This window comes from Corvus brachyrhynchos, unplaced genomic scaffold (assembly GCF_000691975.1).
Source record: "Corvus brachyrhynchos isolate BGI_N302 unplaced genomic scaffold, ASM69197v1 scaffold32, whole genome shotgun sequence".
In the NCBI taxonomy this organism is placed as follows: Eukaryota; Metazoa; Chordata; class Aves; order Passeriformes; family Corvidae; genus Corvus; species Corvus brachyrhynchos.
In genome coordinates this window covers 4,226,330-4,249,232 of record NW_008237919.1, presented here as the reverse complement: position 1 = coordinate 4,249,232, position 22,903 = coordinate 4,226,330, and the positions used below count along the sequence as shown (strand labels likewise).

General features: G+C 36.5%; 1 protein-coding gene across 1 annotated transcript in view; it reads right to left on the bottom strand.

Annotated features, from left to right (window-relative positions):
* Positions 1-22,903, bottom strand: part of PNPLA8 (patatin like phospholipase domain containing 8) — a 40,648-nt gene that overhangs the window by 1,769 nt on the left and 15,976 nt on the right. The window contains exons 8-10 of the mRNA XM_008632758.2: positions 22,019-22,076; positions 19,646-19,840; positions 1,048-1,243 (exon numbers count right to left, since the gene is read on the bottom strand). Of these exons, the coding sequence (XP_008630980.1) occupies positions 1,048-1,243; positions 19,646-19,840; positions 22,019-22,076 (449 nt within the window). The remainder of the gene's footprint in view (positions 1-1,047; positions 1,244-19,645; positions 19,841-22,018; positions 22,077-22,903) is intronic.

Genomic DNA, 22,903 nt, shown 5'->3' with positions numbered 1-22,903 from the left:
TTCTTGTAAATCAGAAATCCTCTTGGCTTGGCCTCTCCTCCTGCAAATTACTCATCTATGTCTGTTCTTGTCTCAGCACATCCAGTCTTTCTTGTCCTATTTAATACCCTCCCTTTTTTCCTTCGTAATGTAAGTTCCCATTTGCTCAAATCTACGCTCCCCTCTTTCCATTTCTTTTCCTTTGGTCTCCACAATCAACTCTCCTTTCTTCCTCTTCCCATCAAATTTCTTGCCTCATTTTTCATCTGCAATGAAACTTTCTGATAGAAAGTGGACACCACATATCTCCTTCCCACAATTCCCACTGCCTTTCCACAACTGTGCAAAAACCAAAAGGCAATCCAAAATCTAGCTTTTTCCTACTAGTGACAGTCAGTTGACAGAGACCATACAGCAAGGGCTCTAAACTGTAAGAGCATTTCTTGTTCCCTGGCCTTTTGCAATATCAGTTTCCTTTGTAAGGGGAGAGGGAAATTATCTGTATATCAGTACTTCCTGTTTATATAAACAAAAGTAAACTGCTAGTGATAGAGTTCCAGTGTACTCCCATCTACTAGGAATCAAATTTATTTTAGAAAACAGATGCTTGGCTCCTCCTGATAGCAATGGAAGTTATCAGGACTGGCAGATACAGTATAGTCCTTGGCAAAGTACAGGTATAAAAGCATATAGAAAAAAGATCAGAAATCAAATACTTTTTCTGAAGCTGTTGAAAATCAATGTTCTGTATTAACTACTAAGCTTTTCTGTGTTATGGGAAAAACAAAATATAAGAAAATACGATTTTTAAATTAATTCCAGAATATGCCTTTTATCCTAAAGCTCAAGTAAAAAGATTTATCCTCCAGAAAACAGGTAATATTGGTACTAAAACTATACACAGTAAGTTACAAAGAGACATGCTTCAATTAGTTTCATGGGGCTGGTAGAGGGGAGAAGGGGAAAGACAAAAGGTTGAAGATCGTTCTCTGAATTGGAGCTATAATTCTAGGAAACATAAATAAAACTGAGGACAGTCACAATACAGGTGTATTTTAAGACACCAACCTTCTGTATCAGTTGCACTGTTGATAACATTTGTCAATTTGGCTTTCAGACTGGTGTGTGTGACGTTGGTCTTTACCTCGCTTTCGTATCGACCAGTGCCCAGCGAAATCAGACACTGCAATGGAACATTCGGCCAAAGACACTTGCACTCATGAACTGCCAGAGCAGAAGGATTATTTAGGAGCAGACCTCCATCCTGTAAATTAAAAAGAAGTACAAATATTGGTACTATACATAACATATTCTCATAAAAGAAACTGCAACTATGAATTAAACTAGCATAGCCCTAATATACAAACCAAATTAAAACCAATAAGCATTAATTTCCAACTTTTGTGCAATTGCTCTGTTTGCACGATGCAGCAGCTGCATAGCTTGGCCTCCTGGGCACTGTCAGAGCAGCTTCTGGGGCTGTGCTTGATTCTGCTACATTACATAGAAGAGGTAGGCTGAAACAGCAGCATTCACTGGAATATCTAAAAAAGTTATGACTTCATTTTCTGAAGACCTTTCTTTTCAGTAAGACAGATACGCCTATTGACAATTTCTTAATCAAAAGGTCTGCCCCTCGAAATGCTTATTAGTGGTATTACAAGAAAATTTTCTGTAACAAAACCCCAATCAGTACCTGCAGATTCCAAAATAAATTAAAAAAGAAAAATCACAAGAGCTAAGCTTGGCCAAAGCTTACTTTGTAAGCACAGTCATTACACAGCCTTGATTTTAAGAGTTGCAAAGCCATTTAGGTTGGAAAGAACTTATTGAGCTCACGTGGTCCAAGCCCCCTGCTCAAGCAGGATCAGCTACAGTATGCTGCCCAAGGCCATGTCCAGCTGGGTTTTGAGTATCTCCACAAATGGAGACTCCAAAACCCCTGTGGGCAACCTGTTCCAGTGTTTGACCACCCTCACAGTAAAAAATTTTTTCCTGTGTTCAGATGAAGTTTCACATGTTTTCATTTGCACCACTGTCTTTTTTCCTACCAGTGGGCAATACTGGGAAGACCACAACTTCCTCATCTTCATTCCCTCCCATCCTTGATTTGTGCACATGGGTAAAATCCCCTCCTTGAGCCTTCTCTTCTCTTGGCTGAACAGTCTCAGCTGCCTCAGTCTCTCCTCACAGGAGTCCCTCAATCATCTTTGTAGCCCTGAACTGGACTAACTCAAATATACTCATGCCTCTCTTGTACTGGGAAACTGGAGACAGCACTCCAGATATGGCCTGCGCAGTGCAGAGAAGAAGGACCATCCCCCATGGCCACTGGAAGCACTGTTGTTGATGCAGCCCAGTTGGCTTTTTTTACTGCAAGTGTGCATCGCTCATGTTGAGCTTGTCGTCCACCAGCACACCAAGGTCCTCCTCTGCCAAAGTGCTTTACAACTCAGTGTAATGAGGCTATTCCTCCACATAAGCAGGGCTCTGCCTTTTGCCTTTTTGAACTTCATAAGAATTCTTCAGCCTTTTGAGGTCCCTTTGAGTGTGGCCCAACCATTCATGTACCAGTCGATCCTCCCATGTTTGTATCATCCATGGAATTCCTGCAGGTATACTCTGTCCCATCATCCAGGTCATTAATGAAGATGTTAACTAGGATTTGCCCCAGTATTGATGCCTAGGTACACCTCTAGTGTCTTGTTTCCAACTTGACTTTGTGACACTGATCCCAACTCGGGCCTGGTCATTCAGCTAGTTTGTATCCACCTCACCATCTGTTTACCTAACCCACACTTTGTCAACTTGGTAGTATGTGGGGTAGGTGTCAAAGGCTTTACAAGTTCAGACAAACAACATCCAGTGCCTTCTACTTGCCTACCAGTTGCAGAAGGCTGCCAGGGTTGGTCAGTCATGAGTAAACTACTTTGTAAATCCATGCTGGCTACTCATGATCATCTTCTTGTCCTTCATGACTTTTGAAATCCTTTTCTGGAGGATGTCCTCTATCATCTCCTATGGGATTGGGCTGAAGTCAATGAGACTGAACTCTCCCAGAGTTTTCTTCTTTCTGCTCCTGCAGACATGAATGAGATCTGCTTTCCCAATAGCCATAATCAAGTCACCTCACAATGGCCTCAGCCAACTCCATCAGCACTCATGGGTGCAACACATCAGACCTTACGAATTTATGTATGACCAGTTCATTTAACTGCTCCCTAACCCAGTTCTCCTCCTCCTTGCACCAGACTTTCCCTCTAGCTGCAGGGGCCTGGGATTCCTGAAAGCTGTTTTTATTGGTACAGACTGAGACAAAGGCAGCATTAAGCATCTTGGACTTCTCCAAATCATTTGTCACAAGCTCTCTTGCCCCAGTCAGTAGCAGGCCCACATTTCCCCTAGTCTTCCTTTTGTTCTTTATGTACTTGTAGAATCTTTTGTTGTTGCCCTTTATATCCCTCTCCAGACCAGCTTGTGCTTTCCTGGCCCCACCTCCACAAGACTGGACAAGACATCTATATTTCTGGGTCACTTGTCCCTCCTTCCACGTTTTATACACTTTCTTTTTACATTGGAGTTCAATTAGGACATCCTTGCTCATCCCTGCCTGCCATCTTTGCTTGATTTCCTGCTTATTGGGGCGGTCCTTTCCTGAATTTGAAGGGAGTGATTACTATCAGCCAGCTCTCCCAGACCCCTCATCTCCAAGGTCATAGTCCATGAGATTCTTCCAAGCAGAGCTCTGATGAGGATGAAGTCTGTTTTCCTGAAATGCAGTGCTGTAGTCCTGCTTTGTTCCCCTGCTTCCTCCTCTTAGGATCCTGAACTCCTTCTTCTCACAGTCACTATAGCCAAGGCTTTCTTGAACTTTCAAATCCCCAACCAGTTCTTTATTCTTCATAACCACCAGGTCTAGCAAAGCACCTTTCCTTGTTGGTTCCACCATCAACTACGACAGCTGCCGTCACGTCAATTGAAAGCACTTGAAAGATCTGCTTAGTGGCTTGAGCTCTTCTCTATTGTCCTTTCATCAGGTATCAGGATGATTCAAGGTCCCCCGAGGACCAGCCCTGGGGATATGAGGCTTCTTTAAGTGGTCTGAAGATCAGAATTCAGCCCAATACTACTAGAACAAATACAACTCTTGAATTGAGGAGAGACATCTTTTGCTAGCAACATGTTAAAAGTGGAGGTGATGAGGCTGGGATAAAATACTTCAGGACTAATAAGAATCAGTGTGACTGACAGTAAGCCTGATAAGCATTCAGACAATGAGATTTTGATCCGTTGAATCTGAAGAAGTATGTTCGGCACTTCTTGGAAGTAAAATGACCTTCACTCTAACTAAGGAATAGATTAATCTGGAATTTGAATTAAACAGAGCTTTTTATATTGGGAACGCCTGAAAACCAGCAGTTACAAAAGGCAAAACTTAAGCTTGAGAACATTATCAATAGGAGAGATGAAGATAGCTGTATCCATTCAGAATCTTTACAAACAAGTAAAATATGAAAGAAACAGAATATTTAGTACAATAAGGATAATGCAAGCACTCCCTATATTCTAAAGTTCCTGAACTCCCTATGTTCCATACCTGACCAACACATTACTAGAACAATAAGGAAAAGCAACTCCACTCAGGAACAGATTAGAATAAAAAAAATTTTGGAGATGAAAAACATTTTACAGGAACTCCTTGTAACTACAGCTGTGCTAGATAAGTAAGAACAGTAAGATTACTGAGCTTAATTTTTTGAGTTTGCTTTTAATTAACCTTTCATTTCAACCTACAAAAAGCTCTTTGAACTCTTTCTGGATACCATCTGCCTTGCTCAAAACACTAAATACACTGCTAACATGAATGGTCTCTTTGGTGCCCATTATCCTTTGCTCATGTTTAGTCTAGAAAACTAAATACAAGGATGTTTTTGTCCTCTATATAATTCCCCATGAATTTATCTAAAATCTTAATTATTATCTTGGTGGTGCTTAATTCTTTCTTTAAATCCTAGATTAAAAACATGCTTACAAAATAATTTCCACTGATATTGTCAATATAATTAAATTAAATATGACTGCTATACCATGGGAAAATTAGTGTTATCAGAAGTTGAGGGTATATAACACTAGAATACTACAATATTTTTGTAATACTGACAAATAAAAGATCAAAGGAACATAAAATACCTACACTCACCAAATGTGTTTGTGATGATAACTAACAGCTTTGTGCAATGATTTCCACATTTAAGCATTCTCCAATATAGGTTTATTGTAAGGACAGTAAATTCCTAATGATTTTCAATTTAGACACAACTTCTAGCATTTGTACAGATAATAGACATATGTCAGTTTTTGAAAGTTAAAAGCAGGACTAAGAAGGGCAACTGACCTTTTTCTTCTCCTCCAAAGAGATTATGGATGATAATGACCATGTCTTAATCAATACTTCAAATAAGATTACTCTGTTAAAAAAGCGATGTTCATCATACTGCTTTTGCTTACAATGATCAACTATTAAAGGAGTAAATAATGCTGTTAGTTAAACTGTACTATTAAGGACTCAGTGAAGGAAATACTGCAGTAATTTGTTTAAATATGTAGGTCTGGCAACCATAGAGCTAATTATGTCAAAAGCTAAAATTCTTGTGAAAAAGTATTTTCACCAGTTCTAAAATTAGTTACAATATTTTCACATCTATGTGCATTCTAAGAAAATTGTAAACAATAAATAATTTTCCATTCTGAAAATTAAAGAACAGAAACTAACCCTTCTGAGTAATTCCCCTGACTTCATAAAACTGGGAAAAAGCCCATACCAAGAAGTATATTGAACTGGCAATACAGAAATATGAAAGCCAGATCTAAATTTTTTTAAATTAATTTTAATGACATATCCTTCTCCATGCTTGCCCTTGACTCACAGGAACAGAAGCCCCAAGTGATCGACTCTGCAGTTTTGTCCATAAGATACTGAGATCACAAGAAACTTCACTGATCCTTGCTTTGAAGAGCTGCTAAATTTGCTGCGTTGAATTTTTTTCTGATTCCACTGAAGTTATTCTGTAGCTATAAAATACTATATAAACTCATCTAAATTATTTATAACTTACTAATTAAAATATTTTATTGTAAGCATTCAGCTTTTAAAATATATTTATAAAAATACATTAACCAAAATGCAATAAACAAAGACAATGATTGCCAGTAGTATGGAATGTCTTCAGCTTCCTCATCCATGCTAGTTTCCATGAGCTTTCTTCCCACTCTAAACTTCTGTGCAATTAAACAACTGGAAGTAAACAAGGTCAATTTATCTGATCTACGGCTACAGAGATGCAATATCAATCCCTGTTTGTCTCAAAGCAAAATAATGCAAACAAAATAAGGATCTTTATACCACATATGATGGTACAAAAATCTTGTTAGATAGAAAGTGATATTTTAACTTATACTATAAGCTTCAAGTTTCAAGCTACAATTCAAATTCTATGAAGCATTGCTAACTTTATGTGGAGCCCTAAACCTTTTTGGTTCCTATTAAGTTTACCAGTTCCTTTTTGACAGATGGAATGTCTTCACTGTGTCCCTCCTTTCCTCTATATTTTTAGCTATGTCCCTATGGAATGGTACTGCCTGTGTGCACACAGAAAAAGAGACAGTATGAACAGAATATTCAGTAAATTACTACATTATCAACATACACTGGGTGTAAAAGCAAAACTAGGAGATCAAGTGAAGTGATTATCCCCTTTCATTCAGTACACACAAGGCCAGACCAGGGATAGACACTGTGTACAGCTTAGGACACGCAGTTACAAAGCACTGAAGAACCGAACATGTACACTAAAGAACCACTAAGATGGTTTGGGGGCTGAAGCACACAGAACATGAGAAGAGATGCAGGGAACTAGGTTTGCTTACCCTGTTAAAAACAGAAAGCCAAGGAGGAAGCTAATCACAGTGTTTCACTATCTAAAGTAGAAACACACAGATTCTTTCAAACAGTACAGAGTAACAGCCATAGATGCTGTGGAATCTCCATCCTTGGATATTTTCAAAACTACACTGGGCAAAGTCTTGAGCAACCCAACTCAACTTTGAGGTTTAGCCTGTTTTGAACAGGAGGCTAGACCAGATAACCACCTGAGGCCCTCTTCTCCAATTTTCCTAAGGTTCTACTCTATTTAAAGAAATACTGCATGGATCACAGATGCACGCAATTTTACCTCTAGAATGAAATTACATTTCAAAATCCATTCATATTAGAAATTGAATTTTGCCAGTCCAGTCTCAGTCTTGTGGAAAATGCAAAATTTGTAGTGCCAAGAGAGGTTTCTGTTGGACATTTAAGAAAAATGTCTTCACCAAAAACCATTAGAACACACTGAAGAAGAAAGTGGTGGAGTCATCATCCCTGGAGGTATTTAGAAGACATTCAGATGTGGTGTTTAGGGACATGGTTTAGTGGTGGACTGGGCAGTGTTAGGTTAATAGCTGGATTTTGTAGGTTTTTTCGAACGTAAATGAGTCTGTGAATCACACCTTGCAATCTGTAAAAGAAAGGGTAACTTACACGAACTCTTCAAATGACTAAACTGTTGACCAATATCCACAAAAGGTGCAACTGGCCCAAGTTTTGACTAAGAACTCAGTGTAGGGCAAAGCCTGGGCAGATCCCTTTTTCTTTCTGTTCTCCCATTCTTGGATTATCTGGCCTTCCCTACATTTCACCATCTCTTCTCATTTAGCTAGATCTCAACCCAGCTGCAAACTCTCTTTTTCACTTCCCAAACATACATGAGTCTTCCCTTCCCTTCTCTGCTGCTACACTCAGTGCACTGGCAAGTGCCAGACACTGCTTCATCTGCTGAACTTTGCAAAACCATTCTACACTTGAGTCAACTTAATTTGCTGGCTGTACACCAAACACAAAGTGCTGGCGTAGGAATGCTAATACAAGGCAATACTAGAAAAGGGTGCATAACTCTCCCAACGTCATCATGCAGGCAAGCAGTAAGGAAAAACGCTTTTTAAAAAATTCCAAATTAAAAATAGTGGAAGTCATCAAGTAAGTTAATATTAAAATTGAGTTTAGTAACAATACAACCCCAAATTTGCTAGTGATAGCAAAGCAGTGAACTCAGGGACTGGGACATTGTTTTCAGTCTTTTGACAAAGGCTTTCCAAGTGGTAAACATTCAGTTGTTCTGTTTTATTTAATATCTTATTCCCAGGTGAAGCCAATTAATTTTTTTCACACAGTTTTTTTCACAAAAATTCCTTAATGCAACTGTAACCATATTTTTAGGGCTTGCTGGTGAGTAATCAGGAGTCTAAAGCTATAGCTAGTATTTTCTTAGTGTTTTGATAGTTGCAAAATGGTCAGGCAAGGCTCCCTTGTGACTTGACTAATAGATCCTAAATTATTTAAAGCAGGAAAAATGCACCTTTTGTAAGCAAATGCTCCAATAAAAACTATGATGGAGACACCCTGTTTGCATGGTTCTAGAGGCAAAGAAAGGCCTAGTTAAACACTGTGAAACAGATGGGTGCAAATTCTACAATCAGAAGGAAAATAGATTAGGAAGTCTCAAAGAAAGTGCTCCAGAGCACTTGGGAGCCTGGTAGCACAGGACTTTCTGAAAATCTTGTCCTATTTAAATAATTATGGTGAATGGGCAAGAAGTCACCAGTGACATACTTAAGTCAATACTTTGAAAATAATTATTTAAAATTAAGATATTAAAATTCAAAAATCATACCATGCTTTACCATGGGAGAGCAGTTGTTTCTCACAAGTTAAGGACATTTACTATATTCATAGGCTCTCACTGCATTTCTTAATTCTGTCAGACTCAAGTTGTGCCATATAATTGTTCTGTATAACACCTTGTGTGCTGCACAGTTTCACTTAGATGACGCTAAACTTTGTGAAGAAAATAATCTAGCACCAAATGAAGGATATATAATGTATGAAAGCCAAGTCTGATATTTGGAAGTTGAGTTTGTTGGCTCCATAGTAACCACTTCACCTCACTGCCTATGCAGACATGCTTTGCATTTTAGTTCACTCTTACAGACTTGCTCTCTTGTTTACTTCCATTGTCTTTGTGAAAAAGCAGAGACAGAATTAGTACAAAGCTATCACAGACTAGGACAAGACACGCTAAGATTCTGAATGGACTTCTGAAAAGTATTTTTTAAATTCTGTGCTTGAAGTCAACATAAATATAACAAATATGCAGCTTAAGGATAAGTCTTGTTGCTGCAAATGAGGAGTTTGAGGAGTTGCTGTATCGTAATAAGGGGTTACTTCTAAGAAAAATTAAAATAACTACTTTAAGAACATTTACTCTATTTTCTATAAGTAAATGGGTATGCCTTGCCAAATCATTCCATAAAATCAGCTCAATTACATTTATGTAAGTAGCAGCAAATGCCCTCAGAGTAGAAGACAGGAATGAGAAAGGGGAGAATTCTTTTACTACCTGTAAGGTCTATCAATACAGGTAACTTCAAGATTCACATCCCAGCATAGTCCTCTCACTGCTCTGGGCACCCAGGGTTGTTATAAAAATGTCAGTGTATCTACCCTAAGCTTTAAGGCTTGCTCAGTCAAGCATCACTAGGATGAAAAAATTATAGTTTTTGACATATGCTTTGTGAAAAAGAAATCTATACATTCGAATTTAACTGTACAATAAACTAGCCCCCTATAGCATTCAGCACAAAAATACCCTTTTCAATACAAAGGTTACATGATTATGCTGTTCTGTTACATATATACAAGTATGTTTGAAATATACATGAATTATGGCTCTCCTCTTGGGAGTAATCAGTCAGACTGGTCACAGTACTACTGAGGATAAAATTGATGAAGAGGAGCTCCCAGTAAGACAGGAAATTTTTATTTTCCTTAAGAAACTATTTGAAAAAATATATAATGTTTTATAAACATGAAACAGGACAGAAGCAGAACTGTTTCCTCTTTATCTTGCTGACAAGCAATGGATGGTGGTGCCAGTATTTTTAACAAATCTCCGTCTAAAATGTATAGTGACCAAGAACAATTTGTTTCAGCTTCATTCTAAAGGTGTGCCTGTTCCACTTTACTGTTTGAGAAAATTTTTAAAATAACTTCAGTCATTTTTTATAAAGCATACAATGACCTACAGTTGTCTCCTTATGCAAATATTTAATCCAATTTATTTGGAAAGATTCACCCTTGCTTTATAATCATGCTAATAAGGAGACTACTGGATCAACTACATACAATTATAATATATTCTGCACTATGCTGATTCCCAACAGAGGCCCTAATTGGTGACAGATATTAATGCAATCCTCCTATACACCAAATTTCTAACAATTACAGAAAGAACCAATTCCCTTATTTAGGGAGAGGCAGAGTGCTCCTTTAAATTCCTGAAATAAACACCTTGTGCTCATTAGTTTGAAATGCTGTCTCAAAATTATGGTTTCTCTTTAGACACTACAAAAATAAACACTTAAGAAGTTACTTGTCACAGTTCTAAAGAGTGCAGTGAAAAAGGGATTCCCCTTGAACTGGCATTGGGAAAAATTCTAGAGAAAACATTTGTACAGAATATGAAACTGAAATGCTTTTGTATTTATATTATTGAATGACACCAGTATTAAATTTCCATTACTGCATTCTCTTACAGGTAAAGAAAATCTGAGGATGCATTAACTGTATTTGTACTTCTGCCACACCAGTTACAGAGAGACTTTATGCTGAGATCACATGACAAAGTAAAAAAAAAATCTGATAATGTTTGAAAGTTTACTGAAAAGCTTCCTTTTCAGTACAACTGTTTTCCTGTACAGTATTTATCATTTTTCCCCCTAAAAATTAGCAATACCATAATAAAATTGGCATACATCCAAATGTCGTGATCAATGCTTCCAAGACCTGTCAGTACTATCGGTTTTACATGCAAAACATTTAATAATATATTTTACATTCATTAGAATGAATGCCTAGCTGAGGTGGCCTCCTAGGTGATTATCTTGAATTATTAACTCATTCTAGTGAGTCATTAATTCACAGAAAATGACCAGCTGCTCTGAAGACATCACTGAATTTACAGGTTTATGTCAGATACAGAAAATGTACGCTTACAGGGTACTAAGGAAGTTTGCTAAATATTAGTAGACATCATAAAAGAATCATTTGGCAATAAAATATATTGTCAGATATTTCATTAAAAGCATAAGCTGTGCATGACAGATCTAATTACATGAATTCTGCAGCTAACAACAGCACACATCACAAAACTGGTATGTATTTTAACCGTGTTTCCCAAATGATGAATTGACTAACACCACAAGCAAGGATCACAGTGTGTAACCTAAGAAAAAAATGGACCCATGGCTAAACCTACACTGACCCCAGACACAGATCCAAACACAGGCTCTCTTATGATGTTTGTGAAGCACAGGCAAGGGTCAACAGTACGGTTAAAAGCCCCAAAACCAAACCAACCAACCAACAAAAACCCCAACCCATGGGTCTGAATAAAATCCCTCTGGTATTATGATGATGCCAGGGTACTCAAGTTTGGAAGTTTTGTCCTTTCTGACAACATTCAACTTAGGAAGCATGTAAATACTCTATTTGCTATGGCAGAATGTATCAGACTAAGGAGAAAGCTCTAGGAGCTACATAAAACAATCACATTAATATAAAATCTCTATATGTGAGCAAGAAATCCCAGATACGGAGATATCCTAATCTTTGTGATATGTGACCATGTTAAATTTTCACAATTTCAAAATTCTTTAAAATTTATTTCCCAAGATAACAATGGAAACATTTAGACTCAATACATTTTTACATCCATAACTTGATCAATGTGATTGCTATTACTTATTGATATTAGTTTTCCTAATTAACTGGTCTATATTTTTAGCTGCTAGCTTATTAAACAATAGTAAAATGTCAGGAACTTCAAAATGCATTGAGAAAAATACAGAAAGACTAGTAGTGACCCATTGGGTAAGTAGGTGGCTATTATTAGAAATATCACTTAAAAACGCTACTTAAAACATGTGGATGATTCATCTGTTTAAAACCATGTAACGATCAATGTTGTAAGCTAACTCTACAGTCAACTTCCAAAACTGAATGTATTATGGACTCCACTAATCTGCTTTTATCTTTCATATTGCAATTTCAAACTAAAATTCAATATCCAATTAAACCCCTTTATTTATATGCAAGCTACTTAAATTCCTTAATACAATTTTATTCTTTACATGTTGACTCAAACATTAGATTTAATTCCACTGCAATTGAAACAAAGTATGTTTGCAGCTAAAGGATTTGATCTTAAAATGGACAAAATGTATGACATGAAGTGAATTAGTTATTGAAGATAATTGCTGTGAAGTGTTCAGGACTTGGACATGAACCACCTAGTATCTGTATCCACAGTGAAGGCAGGTGGATGGGGAGAAAGAAGTGAAGGGAAAGTTCTGCATTTTCTAGTGCAGATGGCTAGATGACAAAATACAGTTGGTACATCATGAGAAAGCTCTGAGTAGAGAACTACCACACAATGATTTGAACCACCAACATATAAAGTTGCTGTTGGAAAGGCATCTGTAATTCTAAGCTGTATCTTCCTCTGAAAAAGGAAATACATTACACTGTTAAGATAACACATGGAATATCATCTTCCAGCCTGACCAAATTAACTCCTCTGAATTTTGTTTCTGATTTAAAAGTGCTAATTTTGACTCAGGTATATCATTCAACGTTGCACAATGTGTCTTGGCTCATGCCAAAAACACACGCAATAGTCCGGTTTTGAGAAAGATTACTCAAACTGCAGCAGGTGCAGTGGAAGACCATTAGGATGACGAAGAGAACAGAGTCTGTTTTGCAAAACTGAGACAGACTACAATATTTAGACTAAGAAAAAAATATGAGTGGTTTTATATAAGCATCAGAAGCATAAATACTACAAGAAGTTAATTAAACTAGATAACAGTACTGGCACAAGAAGAATTTGCATCCATTAGCTAGGAACAGACTTAAGAGTGAAAATGTGAAATTTTCTGGCCATGAGAAAAATGAAGAAATACCTTATTGAAATAACATTCTACAAGAGTAGCAACAGCAAACACAGCTTTACATGTTTATCTTTTATAGCCTATGATCCTGTTGTGCTGCCCATGACAGAGGACTAAATGTGACCTGAGGGAAATTGTTTTTCTGTACTCCCTTATTTTTTTTCCTACCGAAATGACAGCTGAAATAATTAAATTCTGTAACCAAAAATCTAAATATATATATATATATCTGCTACCAAAAATAACAGTGTAAATATACCCCAAGTAAAAGAAACATTGAAATACAAAGAGACTTTGAAGAGATTGCCAAATTATTTCAGATTTGCAAAATTAACACCACAGATTAATCCTTGTATTGGAAGAGAAGCTCAGTACAGGAAATAGGGGTTAGACAGTGTGCCCTATTTGATGACTAGGAATGCACTGGGTATTGAACTTTATGCACATTTGTAAGCATGGTGAAAATTATTCCTATCACCTGCATCCATAGCAAGAAGAGGGCAGTTTCCTAAACTACAACAGAGAAGGCAAATTAGAGGTTTGATAGTAGCTGACAAAACATGAAATGATTTTTCACATTAAGCACCAGACCACTAAGTATCAAAACCAAGCTTTCCTTGAGGGAAGAGGTAAAAGTTTATCAATAGTCTCACTACATCTTTGGGCTTTTAATTCTAATGAATATCACAAGGCTATTTTCTTTGGAAATATGGCCCCATTTAAGTCAGTGTTGGACAAATACACAACCTAGGAAAATAAAAACCATAAGCTATCAAGAACTGAAAAATTCTTCTTTTTGATCTAAGAAATGGTAACATCAGAACATGAGTGCAGAACGTAGACTGTGTACAGAGATTACTGAATGGACTCAGTTTATAATTTTCCACTCTACACAGCCTCCTCTGATTTTATAAGATTTGTTTTATAGCAAATATTAGCTGGTCAACAGTGTCACTGAAGATATATGGACTCAGAAGTCTAAGTAAAAAAATAGTTAAGTGAATACAGCTTATTTGAGAGCAAGGTTTTGTTTCTTCTCTTAAATAAGCACTCTGAAGATTACATTAGGAAAACATCACTCTGAAACAATTGAGATAAAAACTAGAATGGTTCCAAGTTAAATGCCTAAACAACATATACTCTCAATTTCATTATACTAAACAAATCTTCCAATAACACTTCACTTAGCAAGCCCCTGCAGGGAATCTTTTTCAATCAGTCTGCTCTGCAAAATACTACTGGTATAGTAACCACAGCAATTTCACAAAGGCTGGTAAACTGCACAGTGCGCATCCACCTTCAGAGCTGCTATCCAAACCTATAAAATCCATAAGAGAGAAAGAAATGCAGATAGCCATGTAGCTTACACGTTCCAGTAAATTCCCTCTTTCTTAAACACTAAGCAACACTGCCTTGAGGGCTGTAGGCAAGCATGTATGGCAACAAGTAGACCGAGAAACAAAGAAAGAGTTGTTTCTATCATTGTGAGAACAAGATACACCTATTAAACCGCAATCTGCATAAGCTCTGGTGCATACTGATCACCGTGGCATATCCTAAGAATGAAAAGAACTTCAATGTGACCTATATTCTATGTCTTCTTAGAGCCTGGGAAGCACCCTTGAATCTAATTTTAAAAGCTACCATGTGAAACCAGTTAGGGTAGGATGCACTAAGTGAATCACTTTTGAAGGCCTCTCCTGTAACAAGCTACAGAGATGAAATAGCTTTACAGATTTACTGCCTAATAAAAGGAAAGGGAAAGTTTGAAAAATATGAAGAAACCATGAATCATCATTTTCCAGTGAAGATGTGACTTGAAATTTTAGTTATATCATACTATTGTACTACATATATTTTTTATTTTTGGGTTGTATTCTCATCACATGTTCTGTTACAACTGCATTATTAAAACTCCACTAACAGACTAGGTGCCAATTTAACTGCTTTACTATCTGATCCTGCCCAAAGAAAACACAACTATTTGAACACTATTATACTTTAACATCAGCACTATAATAAATGGAACTGTAATACAACAGTGGAATCATGGGAAGCTGTCAAGACGAAGGTGATCAAGTCCTTTGTATTAAATTGTGTATATTATATTTGAGAAAAATCTGTGGCTTTGTTGAATTTACCACCATCACATACACAATCCCTGCTGCCCTTTGAATTAATCCTGCGGGACAAATTTAGTTTTTACTGTAAAAGCTATTAAATGAAGTGTGTGTAATGATTTTCTTACATTTTAAATTGCTCTTTTAATTAATTTATTTCCTCAGCATACTTTACTTTCTACTGAAGTGACATTACTGAGTGTCTCAAATGTTTTTTACACTACAGGGGAAGAAAAAAAGAAAAGTAATAGATACAAGAAATAACACCCCACTGTGGGAAGTAGAGGGGAAAAAATGTCACAGGTTGTAGCAGGACTGGGGAGAGGTTAAGAGCCTTCACTGCTTCAAAAACACAATTTAAAAAGGAACTGACATGTGGCAATACAGCTTCTATATTGTAACATCATGACTTGGTCTCTCTTGACTTGCAGGGTTCCTGGAGAAGCATGTTACAGGGATTAAATCCCTTTGAATGTTAATGTGTTCCTCTTTTGAACCACAAAGAATATTAATCCTACTCCCCTCATCTACCAACAGCTGCACTGTTTTTTCCTGCTTGACAGAGCGGAACCAGATATCATGGCATGATTGACCTGAATGTAAATATTGCTGTTTGGTTTTGAACTGCTGGCTTTTTGCAGAAATTTAACAAACCAACCATCAGCTTACCTGCAGCATAATTAAGTGTTCAGGCACCTAGCAATCTCTTTCTAAACAATGACATCAGAAAAATTGTAAAACTAATTTATTATCCCATTAAGAAAATGAACACACTTTATGATCCCCTTGAACACTGAGAGTGCCCAGTATAGGAAATCAAACTGAAATGTGTCCAGAGAAAGGGCATACGTGTGTGTACACAAATACACATGCATATGTAACAACACAATTATGGAAAAGTGAGTCAAAGACAACAGTTCAGTTCAGCCATGACTCCACCATAGACATCTAGAGTCATACACAAAAACTTTAAGAATTCATCTCAACCCTACACATAACTCTCATTCAGCTACTTCATAGAGTTTGTGAAAGGACTGATTCTAACAAAAGCTAGATAACATAAGACAAGAATATGCATGATGACCCTAAAAAAATCCACTAAATTTCCATTAATCAAAATAAATATTTTCACACATTTGAAGAGTCTTCAGTCAGATGAACTGCCAGAGTGTTTCTCATTCAGATTTAAACATACAACTGACTGATAAGCTAATATGAAACCTGGTCTTTATATAATTATTTAAGAGTCCCCAACTTCAAAGCTAGGAAACAAATACTGTACTTACTATTCTGAATTTTCACATACATTTTGGCTACCTCTGTTCTTGGAACTGTTTAGAAATATCAACACTTCGGAGGCAGGTTATATATAAACTAATAAACTACACAGTTTATGTTCAGAAAACAGATTATGGTGATTAATGGAAGTCCCCAATCAATGAAAAAATTCTTAAAAGGCCATCCTTCTGACACCGGACTATGATTTTGAAGCCTTCGGCATAAATTATTATTTACACTTCATGCACACTGGGCTGATGCAGTTTTCAAAAATCACAGTACTATCAAAAACATCTAACAATGTTATGCTTCATTTATTCAGTAGTTCAAAAGCAGTTCAATCTGTTAGACAGTGTACATACAGAAAAGAGCAAGAATTTCCATATACACTACATATATGTTACTGGCCAAGGAACTTAAAATTACACTTGCAATCCATTTTCAGAATAAAGATGCTTAACAAGAATCTACCATTCCCATATTTATTATAGGAACTATAAGAACAGAGAGTTACCAATATTAACATATTTTAAGAAGAAAGCTATTTTAAGAAAGAATATGACTGCATTTAGGATTCTATCTATTCTAAAATATATTTATGCATATGTATTTCTTTCAATTCATGTTGGATATTTTGGCAGAGAAAAAACTCTTGAATAACTTGCATTTTCCAATGCGGTACCATTAACTCCCAGGAAAATAAGGGTAACGGTCTGCTACATGGACAGAGGCTCTTTGTGGTGGATTTATAATCTGAGCTAGAATGCTGCATGAAGACAGTTATGGAGCATTTGCCATGTAGTAACTTGCTAGCTGGACATCCAAGTACACCCTACACAAACCAGATAATTATGGAAATAGAGATGTGGTAAGAAAAGTGTAATCTGGGAAAAGAAAAGCATGCCAGACATGAAAGATGGTTTCTGTAAGAATTCAAGTGTTTAAATATTCCTGGTTGGGTAGAAGAGATATTTTTCAGATCACATGAAAAAGTTGGAATCCAAAAAGTTAGCATCTAGTTATACTACAATAAACTGTTTTAGTACTGAGAACACATTTAGTTCTTTATGGCTGACAAAAGTGAACTGCATCCTAAGCCCTTGCTTTCTAGGAATTAAAATACATCAGATAGAGAAGAATTATGAACTTGGGAAACAGGGTTTGTAAGATTAGATGGGAGGGCTTTGTCTAGACTCTGGAGCAAGGAAAAAATAAAGTAGACTTCATTCCAGCTGTGTGTGTGTCTGAAAATACTGGAACTAATCTCTATTAACACAAATTATACAATCTCTAGTCTGGTAAACTGAACTTAGAAGTGAACATAGATGAAATAAGTACCAGTCTTATTGCATTTCACACAAGTCTGACAATTCAGAAACGATGTTAAGACAAAGAATTGTGTAAAGCACGTGTAGAAGTTAAAAATCATGTTGTTTATTCAGCTATCTTTCATGTAAAAGCAAAGACCAATTTCCATGTACTTTCAATTCAAGAAAAGAGGGGGTGGAAAGGTGAGAAGAGAAAGAAAACTTCTTCACACAGATTAACACTGACCCATTCAATCAGTTAAGGAGCAGCTTGGAACAGCTCCTGAGGCTAAAGCAGCTCCCTTCCCAGTTTTGTTTGGCCAGATGGAAAATGAACACATTTCAGGATTTCAAGCAGTGCTTTGGCTTGGAATCCAATGTGTTACTCCACTTTTAGGTTTAAAAAACCCTCAAAACTTATTTGCTTATTTCAGATAGTAGTTGATTAAAATGTTTTGAGGATAACAAGATGTACCATACTGGGAAGGTTGTGGAGGGCAGTCAGATATGGGAGGGTGTCCTGAACAAAAAGGGGAAACAGTAAAATGAAAGGAATTTCAGAATCTCTTGAACCTGCCCCTCCATGGGAGCCCTTCCCCTTCACCCCGTAATTTCTATAGAGCTTTTACAGAGCTGAATTATTTCATCACCTTATAAATGTTGAATCAAAATATGGAAATATGATGGCTTTTTTCAGATTAAATTCTAGCTGTTTCTTTGTACCAATGCTTCTCTTTACCACCTCTTAATCTAATGAATTTTTCTCTCTTTCATCTTATACTCATTTATCTGTTAGCCTTTAAACTTCAGTATTACTCAAGCACATTACAATGATAAAGATATTACACTGTCTTCCAATGGACACCATCAGAAATTCTGTATGTGATCCAGGTACATCTTATTACTCAAAATATGCTACTACTTCTTCCAGCATTTGAGGCTAATGCCATCATATGAATTAATACGACAGAAATGTAACAGATGCTTTCACTAAACTTAAGTGATTCAATCCTATGCTTTGTTGAAGGCCTCTGGTTCAGTCACCCTTTGTCATCTTTTCTGCCACAGACCTGCATCAGATATTTATTAAAATAAATACTAATAGTTTTAAATTAGTATGCACTGCAAGAAGTACTCTTTGAAAACTTGGAGAACTGCAGAGTAATACAGGAGCACTGGAGGACTAAAACCCTATGGTTAAAAAACTACTTAAGAAATTAATTTGCTTTGTTCCTTACTTATCAGGGTCACCAAGAGAGGCTGTAATACAATAAAATAACATGCACTGTTGATAGGACACTGCTTTATCCTCAAGGGAATTTCTTTTGCAGTTGTCCTCCGAGTTTAATCTTACTGCTGCGGCATCCCTTACTCTTCTTACTAGCCCAGAACCAGGGTAAAGCTGAATAAGCTATCAATGGAAAGATTTAAAAAGCAGACCATAAACTGAAATTATGCACTAAGAGAAAGAACACTGAAGTGTACATCCTGTTTCACATTTTTCAATATTGACAGATTTTTACATTACGCCATCTATTTAGTGAAATAATGCTCAGTGAAATGCCAGTTGTAAGCAGAAGTCAGAGCAATTTACAACTCATATAAGGTTTCCTTCCAGACAGAGAAGAAAGCAACAGCAGAAGAGCTTAGATTTGTATTGAGAAGACTAAGATTTTTAAGCCTTTCTAGTTCTGTAATGGCTATAGAAGCTAAAAATATCCTTTCTTACCCCATCTGTCCTAGATTGCCTTTGTGCTACCAAATCATTTGTTTAGTTTTGATTCAGAGATTAAGACCATGTTTTTTCTCAGGTATAAAATTGGAAAATATTTACTCAAGGAGAAGATTTCAACTTACCTGATGAAGATCACTACCCAAAACATATTCCTGGAAGTAACCTGGTGCAGCAGATGATGCTCTAATTGCTTGCCACAGCTTATACTGACAGCCTCCAATATAATGGGACTTAACACCAGGAAAGTGGTTGTAGTTTCTAAACACAAATGCTTTCAGTGGTGTTCCTCTGTTTACAATGGTGCTTACTGCAGCTACCTAGTAAATGAGGAGGAACAAAATTAGTTATATAAGAGGATAATAACAACCATAATATGAGAACGAAAGCTTCCCAGCATATGAAATTCAATTGATACGTTAATGCACCTCTGGAATCTTACTAGGTTCATGATTTATTAACATTTTTATAATGTCTATCTAGATTTTAAAAAGTGAATGTAAAACAGAAACAAGAGACCCAAATGTGTAAAAAAAATGCTATTTTTAACCTTCAATTAATTGTTTTGCCAGCTATTCCATTTCTACAAATATCTACAATATTTAAACAAAATGCTGGTGTCAACTATGTGATTTTAAAATATTTTTCCTTTAGGAACAGTACTTCATTCTCAGAAGTCTGTAACCAGCAATACAACAATGCCATTAAATAGGAATGTCAGAACTGTCAATCAATTTCTTCCTCCAAGAAAATGATTACTTAATATTGCAACCAGAGTTATAGAATTGCAGGAACAATCTCTCTTGCACAAGAATCAAACTAAGTCTTTCAAGTTTTTTTTGTAAGGATACCAAAATGTCGGTAACAGAAATCACATATGTTCATCTAAGTGAAAAGCCAAATGGTATTTCCATTGAAAAAACCCCAACTATAATGGCAAAAAGAATGTATTTTACAGATATGATCACAAGGAGAAAGTACATATAGTTATGGGTGAGTGTTAGAATCTGCAAGACCTTTAGAGGGGATGCAGCCAGCCTGGCGGGCACTGTCAGAACAACACTCTTTAGCAGCCAAGTGGGTGTTCAATTCTATCTTGTTTACTATTTTACAGAGTAGGGTGTTTTCATGAAATGTTACTCAACAGCACAGCTGATGCTGTGATATCACTGTATGCATTTTCATTCTTCAGCTACTTAATTTAAATAATTTTATTCACTGTAAATACATCCTTATAGAAAACAAAAGTATAACTTCTGCATTACAATGCAAAAGCAAAACACTGCCTGATACGCACTCCATCATTTGATGGAGGAAAAGCTTCCTGTTTTTCTCAAAAGGATGGTTTAAGCACTAAGCACTACCAGAAGCAGTAAGGAAAATAACTTCAGAAAATTTAGTAGAAAATGTATTAAATGGATGCTTTTATTTTTGGCAATACCCATGTACACTCCATGACGCAGTCTAAGTTGCAAAGGGCTCAGCACCTTCTGGAAAAATCCATCTTGCCATGAATTTTACAGCAGCAGAGCATATAACTGCATGTTTTTTCTTGAATTTGCTGTGCCTTGTAAAGAGTGCCACCACTGACAGCACTATAAAGCAATTACTGGGAACAGCTAGTTTCAACTCTATTTATATTCACATTTTATTACTGAAGAACATGGAAGGAAGCCAAAGATCCCGGTTCAAAGATAACTTTCAAGTCAACATAGGATAGCCTCTCTCTCAGAAAGCAACATACCACACCAGCCTTTTCATATCCTTGTTTTAGACATGGACTAGGAATGCAGTCAGTAAGGCACATGTTACTAAGTTTAGAAAAATGTGAATATCTTCCATTTAACAGTAAAGCATTGAATATAGTGCTATGACACCAAAACACCTGTTAATTACAGATTGTTCTGAAATACATCCTATTATATTTCTCTTCTTTCTTCACACCCTATCCTTCACCAAAAATAAAATACCCATGCTTTCTCATCTTTCATTCTCGTGCTGCTGCTGTATGTAACACCCTTCCCATGACTTGGTGTCTTTTCTATCATACAGGAAGAGAAGAGATCTTGGGGCCTAAGAATGTGACCAGAGAAAACCAGGTACTCCAAACAAAGTGAGAAGAAACCCTGTCCTCTCACAACACAGTAACACAGATCACAGCTGACATGACAGGATCTCCAAACACTAGAATTCTTACATGAAAAACACAAGCTTTGCACAACGCCAAAATGCTGACCCAGTATTTCTATGCTTACAAGTTTTTTAACATCTCTGCAATACATTCCAACTAGTAGTACAATTATGAGAAATCGCTGCAGAAATTTAAGAATCTAATTTTTATCCTTTAAAAGCATGGGTTATCACACATGGAAGCCTGAAGACCACTTCAACGTTCATGCTGTCTATACAATATTCTTCTAGGTATAGAATTTACTCAGAACTCTTAAAAATACTTGTGAAATACACAACTAATATTTACCTTAGAAAACTGTACTTACCTTTGGACATTTGGACTTTCTTGCTGTTTCAATCATAAGATTTGAGCCCATTTTTTCTCTACAAAAAAATGTAAAAAATTGAAAACGCTCCATCAGTGAAGCATGAACGAGATGTACATTTTTATCATCCTTATTTCTGAGACCTTCGCATTTAAAAGATGCGAGGCTTAACAATCAGATTTCTACAATTGACTTCAATGGACTGACATTTCAAACCTTCTGGTCTGTTGGAAATAAGTCTGAGGAGTGACTGAAGAGGTCTTGATTCAAGTTACTCAGTTCACATATGTAATCATAAATCATGAGGATTACTCAACTACATAGTTACACAAAATACTTTGCTACATTTAGGAATCAAAAAACCAACATCCTTATTAAGTGGTTCTACAGTAATGAAAAATCACTCTTCTGTAGTTACAGAAACAAAAGCTAAAGAGAGAAAGATGGCATTCCCTATGATTTAGAAGAAAGTTACAACATCTACATGTAATCTTCCATAAAAGTAATCCAATATGCATTTACCATCCCTTTTTGAGGCAAAATTTTTTTCACGTGAATACATTTTTATAAATCACACTAATGGTCAGCATTGTAATTTCTCATCATATCGGCATCAGGGTCAGTATTCCTGTTGCTAACCAGAAGGCAGCCCTTCTGCACAGTAGAGGAGACTGGAACAAATTACCATACTAGCCAATAATAGCACCTCACCATGTATTTCAACTTTGATTTGCTTACAATTAAGGTATAAAACTCCTGCAGGATGGGTGATCACCCATAATGTTTCCAAACAGGCTTTCCATTAAATCAGCAAGCTTTCTTCCTCCCCTAGAACACAGCCCACCCAAACACTGGTGGTACATCTGCCTTATTGTGCAATGACGG